This window comes from Oreochromis aureus, linkage group 4 (genome assembly GCF_013358895.1).
Source record: "Oreochromis aureus strain Israel breed Guangdong linkage group 4, ZZ_aureus, whole genome shotgun sequence".
Lineage (NCBI taxonomy): Eukaryota > Metazoa > Chordata > Actinopteri > Cichliformes > Cichlidae > Oreochromis > Oreochromis aureus.
Window position 1 is genome coordinate 22,371,338 of NC_052945.1, and position 8,972 is coordinate 22,380,309.

Sequence of the window (8,972 nt, forward strand, 5' to 3'; positions counted from 1 at the left end):
TCTTGGACAAACTTGGACTGTATTAGAAATCTATACATTACTGTGATCCTACAAAGACAAAAATTTAAATTATTACTTTCAACAGGTTTATATATTTAAATAAATCAAAAATTCCATGTTAGTCTTCTGAAAATTGTGACTGAGCACTTTTGGAAACACTCTGTCATCACTGTAAGTATTGAGACTGTGAACAGTTACAGAATACATCTGAAATAAATGTCAGATTCTAACAGGTTATAGTTCTGTTAATAGAGCTTTTGAATCTACTCTTCATACATATTCCTATCTTTAATAACAGTATGTCAACGATGTCAACCAATATTTTCATATTTCAAATACACACCCAAGTTAAAAATTTGAATCTCCACATCTTCTACTCTGCATATCTGAAAAATCAGTTTTGATAATGTTACAATTCCATTTTCAAATGTTCCCATCTATGTTATTCATCTTTGTTTATTTTAAATGCTGTCATTAGCTTTGATTTTTTTCCAACTTATTAAAAAAATGAACATGGTCTACATTGTTTTGTTCACTTGAATAAAAGACATTTTTGTATCGTACTCTGGGTTCTTGAAGACCACGCTGTCTTTTAACTTTATTTTTTATTTTCTGCATATACTGTTGTTTATTCATTTCTTTACTCTTTGAGGCTGCCATTCTGTGTTCCTAGTGCAAAGTCTGCATTTCTGTGTCCTATCTTTAGTTGGTTACTACTTTATATTGTTGACGTCTAGTCTTTTGTGCACTTGCTTTTGCTTCCACTGGTCATACTTGTTTGATTCAATTCACCTGTGTCTTGTTTCTCCCAGCTGCGTCCTCTCTCCCTAATCAACTTGCGCAAGTATTGAAGCCCTCAGCTTTTCACTCTGTTGTTTTGTTTCAAGTTGTACACTTTGTTTGTCTACCTTGTGGCTTCCTGTACGTTAGTTTTGGATTCTTGGAACTTTAAAAAAAAAAAAAAATCAATATTATTATCTCTCTTCACTGTGGATTTGCCGCACTCATATTTAAGGTCAGTTTTCAGTTCATGGAGTTTGTCTTTCAGTCTGCAGTGTCGGGTTTAATGATAGTTTAACAGTCTCATGTGGCTCTTTGTATACACCACTGTATTACTAAATCCTGGTATTGTAGATACAACTATACATGCGTTTAAAAAGGCACATGCGTGCTTATCAGGGTGGACATCAAAAGCTGAAAATTCGGAACATCTGTCACGATCTAATTCAGATGAGTTTACTAAAATTGCAACTTGGTGTTGCACTATGACTTCATGGTTTGACAGTCTGTTAATCCCGCTTACTAGAAAAAGGCTCTTGGGATAATTACTCGGCTGTAGAGTTAAATGACTAAGTTTCTCCCACTGAACATACTGTATTATATGCAGCACCTACGCACAACCTCACCATCATTAGAGCCACGTAATTGCGCATTGATTTTTCCGGTGAGCATGCGACGTAAAGTCACGTGGGCATGCCGCGTGAGCAATCGAACTGAGTCTAAAGTTTTCATGTGCAAATTGAAGCGGGTGCTCTCCAATCATCAAAAGTAACAAAGTCATTGAACACATTTATACAGTTACCTTTACGTTTACCTACCATATATCACAGATTTGCTTTTTTTTAGTACTATGCAAAAAGCAACCACAGAGCGACAGTCTGGGTCAATGGTGGCGGCGGCGGCAAGGCTAAAGAAACCCTCAAGCGTTAGGCTAGCTCTGTAACGGAATATAACAAAAGTATGAAACGAAAATGTGTTCTTTGTTGCGGACTGTAAGATGACAGTAGATACAATTTCGGGCTCCTATATTTTGTCCGAAACTTTATATTAACGAATCTATTACTGTACTGGAAATAACGAATAGAATAAAATTCATTCTTACCTTATAATCGTGGTGCAGGCCAGTGCAGTGCATGAACTTGTGCCTTCTCCAGTGAATTCCGCTGAGAGTAACTGTAATGTCCCGCTCTACTGTACATGACTTGTGAATGGTTACCTGAAGGGATGTACCACTGTGAGGGGGGTGCTAGGAATAGTCCAAGTGATCGCTGCTTTAATTTCCCGGTCAACTATACATACATTGCAAGTAGACATGATTTTATTAAAGCTGTTGAACTGTAACTAGACCATAAATCAGTGATAACAAAAGAACACTCAATCTATTTTCTCCGGTACTTTATACCCGCTCAGTAATTTAACGCTCAACTACAAATCAATGGCTTTTTTAATGGTGACCTGTAGGGATTTACCACTGAAAGAGGCTCTTTGGATGATCGCAGCTTTGATCTCTGGTCATCTATAAATAGATGTTGTTTGTTGTTTTTCAACGTAGTTGTTGTCACCTGGTCGACTACAAATAGATCAAATATCAATGACAAAAACAACGTTAAATCAACATTATTACAAAGTCCCTACAGTGCAGTACAATGTAGCCTAATCCGGCTAATGTAACAAGTGTGATAAAACCGTATTTTCAATAATATAAAGTGGCCAAATGAAGTAACATATTAAAGACTTTATTACCATGCCTCACCTAAAATGGCATGTTGGCAACATTCTAACGGACCAAGGTTAGTATGACTTTTTTTTTTTTTTCACTTACTACAAAGCTAACATGTAACATGTGCTTAAAAGGACAAAGTAATGTTTCACAATCATGGCTTAGCTTTTAGGTAGCAAAGTCAAACAGTAATTGAGATTAACTAGGGTACTTGCAGTCAAATGTGGTGTTTTTTTTGTTGGTGCAGAGATTTCGCATCCATTCACTTGAATGTTGTTTGTCGCACATAGCTTGATTGAGACAACACAAATATGAGGTTGACTGTGATTGGTTACCACAAATTCGGATCACAGGTTGTGTTAAGGGTGGATTAAAAAAAAAAGTTCAGTCTTGCCGATCCAATCACGAACAACGTACCTTCTCCCGCCGTACTTTGAATTTTCGGGATGCTATATATATCTGCCCAGCCTTTTGGCGGACTTTTTATGGACAATCATGTCTGAACGTACCGCTGCGTTTCGACGGAGAGTCAATGATATCAGAGACAGAATGAATGCCCAATTTAACCGGCTACTTAATCAAGATGACGGTGAAGAGGGACTTCTCTTCTACAAAGGTGAAACGCTTTGGTGGTGGTTACTATATTGGCAAGCTTCTAGCTTTCGCCTTTTTGTTCTTGCCAAAAAAAAACCTTTTACGTTTTTAAATAATAAATGGCTCGTTAACTAATTATCTGTTACAATTCAATCCACAGCATTTAACAAATTCTGTAATCATAAAATCTCTCCTAGGTTGACGATTTCAAATGACAATCATTTTAATCCCTCTTATGTGCATTTATGCATAAGGATTTTAGTTTATAAATGTAGCATATCCCACGTTTTCTGGGAGCATTTAATTTGCCAGACAATCGGAAAATGCATGCAATAAACACCGATATGCTGAACATTCATGCCTTACTCGGAGTGTGTGGTGTTTTGTTTTGTTGGGGGGTCTCTGTGTCATATTAGTTTGTGACTTAACTTATCTCATGGTCTAATGATAGCTTTGAGTTTTCCGCCAACAGCACGGGGTGGACCAGTGCGCAGGCCAAGAGGCGGGAGAACCAGACATCGCCAGTTAACGTTTAAGGTGTCAGTACTAAGGAATCCGACACTGACCCACTACCGATCTCATAGGGGTAATCTTTATTTTAAGATTAATTATTTGGAGTGATGGTTTTCAAAAAAAATTGCATCATGGTGTCATTTGTTTACAAATTGTAGAATTTGGCATTAGAGATTTAGCACCTTTGTAATCGTTATTTCCTTGCACCAATAAATTGATGTGGAGACACTACAATGTGACAATTTTCCGTTTTTAGGGAAAGTTCTAAATAACATTGCTAGCTAACTTGGTTTAAATTTGTTTACAGATGCCACTCCTGCTACTCGGGTGGTCGTTCCTGTAAACCTCAATGCCGCTGAATTCAGGCAGGCACTACGGGACAATATTGCAGACATACCTTTGCAGTTCGATCTATGCAAAGTGAATGGACAGCGGCTCATTCTTCCTCTTGAAGAGGAGACGCCCAAGAAATTAGAGCAAGAAACCTACTGGGTCGCTCCAATCTTTATATCCGTCCAAAGGTATTCAAATGTTCCACTGGGGTGGCTGATATGGCATAATTGTCACTATTACTGTAACTCAGTGGCTCTCCAGTCACCCTAATATTGTATAAGCCATCTTTAACATGTCACTGCTCAGAATAGTAAATGCTGTGATTTCCCCAAAGGATTTAAGACATTCATCTGATCACTATGCCAGATGGCATAGTGCCCCGTCAGTTGAGTCACTGTTAATAACAGAAATGCAGTAGAGCAAGCTTGAACTGTGGTCTAATGGTTTTTGTTTATGGGCTGATGTGCATCTTTCATAAAACAATTGTGTGTAAAGATTTATATTTTTTTCATTTTGTTATTGTAATCCCAGTTTCCTGGGTTTTGGTGTTCTGGGTTTTTCATTCTTTTGTAATGTCCTTATCCTTTCTTTTTTTTCATTTGTTGTTCAGTTTCATTTATATTTTAATACTCTGTTTTAGATTACAGAAGCCAATGACGACTCAACTGGTGGAGAAGTGGTGCAGTCTGAAATGGCAATGTAAGTGTTTGACCACTGCCTTTGGACTGTAGCACTATAAATGCATTACATCCTCTCATCATCAATATTTACCATATTGCAGTGTGCTGCATGACACAGAGACACCTGACCATGGCAGGCACAATGTACAGGAGCCAGAGGTTATCAGGTAAATGGCACTGTTTGTTTATGAGTTGGAATTTTAATCTTAAAATATTGCACAAATTTTATTTTTTGGTAAAACTGTTGTACAAACTAATTCTCATTATTATAACTTGGATCATTTTGTGTAGTCTAGATCAAGAAATATCTGCGTTGGGGTCCTGTTCCTGTTATTAAATATTACTGCTATTCCTTTGCAGTGGTCTGCATGAAAACCATACAGCTAATTCTAGTAGGCCTGGTCTCCAGGAACCAGAGGTTAACAGGCAAGTGGTAGTTGATGAATAACGTGCCAAAACTGAAGTGTAAACTGTAACTTATTGTCTATTTACCTATGGTGTGTGTTTTATAAGTACAATATAACGGGTGAGACCAGCAAAATTAAAAATTTAAAGGTTGCATGTATTGAACAGAGTACATTTATGTACTCTGACTATAGACCAATGGTTTAATTGCCTCATTTTGTTTCTGTTTTGCTTTTTCACATTTTTGAGATTTGTTGATGTCGTGATATTGGCATTTTTAATTGCTGACAATGCATCGATAACACTTTAGTCATCCTGACCATTCAGACACTTGGAACTACAGATCACCCAAAGTATTCCCAGTAAACAGTTCTGTGTTTACAAATTTCAGTGTAATTCCATAAATGGACACTGTAGTGGCAGTTCCTTATGTTTCCCAAAACATCTAACAAAAATATACAGAAGACACTGCTGCCCTGTGATAATCTCTTTTGTGCATGCAGGCAAAACTGCACTGTCCAAACTTGAAAGTTGCATTGTATAGTTTATTGATCCAGTTTGTAAACCAATAACAAGATCTATTTTTGTTGCTTCATGCTGCTTGTCTCAAATTTAAAACAAAACAAAAAAAAAACACACAAAACCATTGGCCTATCCCAGTGCATGCTGGTCCTATACCAGTCTCTTAATTTATCAAAAATGGCCCTGAAGTTCTTCCTGGCTGACTTGACAAGATAAACAACAAAACGATGAAGTGAGTATTAACCTACAAATAAAAATTAATTAACCCCAAAATAGAAGTAAACTAACAAAACTTTACATTTTAATATTTTGAAATTTGTTAAAATACAAATGCTCCAACACATGTAATCAAGGACCACGTGGCCATTTTAAGTGGCTGTATCTGTACAGTAAAAGAATCTGATTTCACATTATCAGATGAGTCAATACATTTCAATATGTATACATGATATTAAAAATCAAATGCATTTGTGTTCTGTTTAGGGAAGAGTTTTACATCGACTCTGCAGAGTCAGAAGTATCAGACCTGGATGAGGCTGTCCTGGCTTCCCTGAACAAAATGATTCACATGTATGTGTCATGAACAACACCGCCAGAACTGCTGTGGATGTTTTTATGTAGTCGTGACACTCTCTCTCTTCCCCCAACCCCCTCCTTCAGGATGAGATGGACCTTGCTACTGTCCTGAAAGACTTCCAGGAAACGCATCTTGACACCAGCAATTATTGTACAGTAATAGCCCGACGAAGGAAAATCCTACATAGTGCCTGCATGGCACTTTGAAGTCATATTTTGCCTGGCATAAATTACCAAACATTGAATTCGTTGGTGAAATGGCCGATGATTATGGAGGCCCAAGGCGGGAATTTTTTCGGTAAGCAAAAGTCCCATCTCTCCCACACAATAATAGAATGCGTGAATGTGTGTTTTGTTGTTATTGCAAAGATGAAATCACAATTTGACTCAATTTTTTTTTTTTCTACCTTTTCCTGCAGCTTACTTATGGTCGAAACTCAGAATTCCCTAGGGATTTTTGAGGGGAAGCCTGGCAGTCTGCTGTTCAGTTATAGCCAGCAGTTGCTGTCAAGCAACAAGTTTTATATGGCTGGTAAACTGATTGCTTGGTCGATAGCACACAATGGGCCAGGGCCACGGTGTATCAATAGACACCTGTTCTGTTTGATGTGTGGCCAGAAGACATCTCTTGATGACTTTGATGTCGAGGTCTTCATGGACGATGACATTAAACAGAACATAGAAAAGGTAAAGCTGTGTACATGCTGAGGTGTAATTAAATTCAGTGAAACACAATGCATAGCTTGACTCATCAGTTGAATGTCTCAAAATGTAAGTCAACTAGTGAATGCTTCAAACGTATGTATTTATGGAGCTGCCTGATTTTCAAGGTTTCCAACTGCAGCACCCCAGAAGACCTGGCAGACTTGAAAAGTCACCTTGGGGACTGGATTGCAGGCTGTGGTATCCCTGACATCTACACTGCCACACTACTTGATGTTAAGAGGATAAGGGGCGAGATTGTATCTCATTTTGCGTTTCACAGGTGAGAATTTGTTAGAAAATTACAAAGTAGTTTGCTGGTCAGTGCTCGTCTTCCCATTGTGTTCCCCCCTAATAGTTAACACTTAAACAAATCAATCTGCTGAATTGATATTGCAGTTAAGGTAGTGTTGAAATTGACAAAACAAGCCTTTTTCTGTTTTGTTTGACTGTTTTGCTATGTGGTATGAATTGAGAGTACAATCTGTGGTCAACAGGGTTGCCAGCATGATTCAACAGTTTGTTGCGGTATGGACTCGTGTGGTCAATTCTGGCAAATGGTGAAGAGATGCTGGAAGCAGTTCCTTCCTGTATTTACAAATGCAGGAAATAAACTTACAAGGAACAGCTTCCAGGATCTCTTCACCATTGGATGGAGTCCAGCTGGAAGTAACAGACGTGAAGAAGAGGAAGCCACCATCTTTCAGTGGGAATGGTGGCTTATGGCCATTCAGGGTGAGTACATAGAATACAACACATGTCTTGGTTCTGTTTGAATTGCTTCAGGCATCTCATGTTAAATACAGTGTCCACAATACAAAATACAGACAACTAAATCTAAACAACACCTGGGTGCAATGAAACCTTTGAACTTTGCAAAATCCACACATTCTTACAGCATATGGGGAAGTTTTTGATTATTTTACCTTTTAGGTAAGTTATTTTAAAGGAAACGACCTACAAATATTTTTGGAAGATTATTTCTTCTGTCATTTCTACCAGATCTTGGTTGTTGAGACTGATAGGATGTAATTTGATTTTCATTGTGATTTCTGTTAACACGTTAATTTTATTACATGACCACAAACTTCTCTTAACACTAAAATATTAAATATTTATATTACATATTTGTATTTAAATTAGTAAAATTTATGATTCAACTGTATTAGCACATCTGAGATTAAGGAAGTGTGTTTGCAGTGTTTAAGACAGGTCTCACCTTTCAAATTGTGTTATTCTGTCTCTTTGAGACAACGGTCATTTGTTAATTAGATGCACTGCCTAAATTGAAGCTTCAGGTATTCCATTGACTATAAAGACACCTCATGTATATTAGTGTCCTAGGTAATCAAGTGGTGCAATGACAACACCCATGCAAATGTGACGTCACTAGAAAGTCAACAATGTACTTTTGCAAGGACAGAATGAATAACTTGTTTTAAAACATACACATTGCATAAACAGTCCTTGACATATAGGTCAGACTCGGAGGACCAAAATTAATTTCCTGTCTTAGGAGGGCAGGATTACTTTAAGTAATTTTTTTATTATACAGTGCTTTGCAATATTGGTTTTGCCTAACAACCTGTTTTGGACTCCAAAATAGTCATTAATGCAACTGCTCTACAGTCAGTGTAACTGATTATAAATCTTTGATTCATGAACCTATACATTGCACCTTATTTACTAGTTGTATGTATTTCAACAGAGCAAGAGGTGGACAACACGTTTGAAGAGCTGCTGGTCTTCATAACTGGGGCTGACTTACTTCCACCACTGGGGTTCCCACAGTCCTGCAACATAGACTTTTACGATCAGGAGCGGGGATGCGGCGCATCCCATACGCATCAACGTGCAGCTTATCCCTGTATCTTCCAAGAGGTGTTGCAGATGAAGATCAATTTAAAGATCTTATGAACGATGCATTAAAAGGATCCCTTGGATTTGGAAAGGTGTAGCTGCATACATGAACTGATGCTGGGAAGCTATGGTTAAAACCTGTGGCCTTTTGGGATGAAGTTATTGTAAGTGTTAAATGGGATTGCTCCTGGCACTCAGGCTTCTTAAAGATTTTACATTTTAAGTGTTTTTACAAATGACTATTCATTGTGTATATAGTTGTATTTATGGTCCAGTTAAGACAACTG

General features: G+C 37.7%; 1 protein-coding gene across 1 annotated transcript; it reads left to right on the forward strand.

Annotated features, from left to right (window-relative positions):
- Positions 1–6,337: 6,337 nt before the first annotated feature.
- On the forward strand, positions 6,338–8,641 carry LOC120439872 (G2/M phase-specific E3 ubiquitin-protein ligase-like). The gene is made up of 6 exons (XM_039611194.1): positions 6,338–6,421; positions 6,543–6,810; positions 6,954–7,108; positions 7,323–7,336; positions 7,467–7,560; positions 8,534–8,641. Exons 1-5 carry the CDS (start codon positions 6,381–6,383, stop codon positions 7,496–7,498), a joined length of 510 nt encoding a protein of 169 aa, XP_039467128.1. The 5' UTR covers positions 6,338–6,380; the 3' UTR covers positions 7,499–7,560; positions 8,534–8,641.
- Positions 8,642–8,972: the final 331 nt, after the last annotated feature.

Bases quoted from the DNA above. Each gene is read 5' to 3' on its own strand.
- LOC120439872 (XM_039611194.1), top strand. From the start codon at position 6,381: ATGGCCGATGATTATGGAGGCCCAAGGCGGGAATTTTTTCG. The intron at 6,422-6,542 runs GTAAGCAAAAGT...CTTTTCCTGCAG, and splicing joins CCAAGGCGGGAATTTTTTCG to CTTACTTATGGTCGAAACTC. The intron at 6,811-6,953 runs GTAAAGCTGTGT...CTGATTTTCAAG, and splicing joins TTAAACAGAACATAGAAAAG to GTTTCCAACTGCAGCACCCC.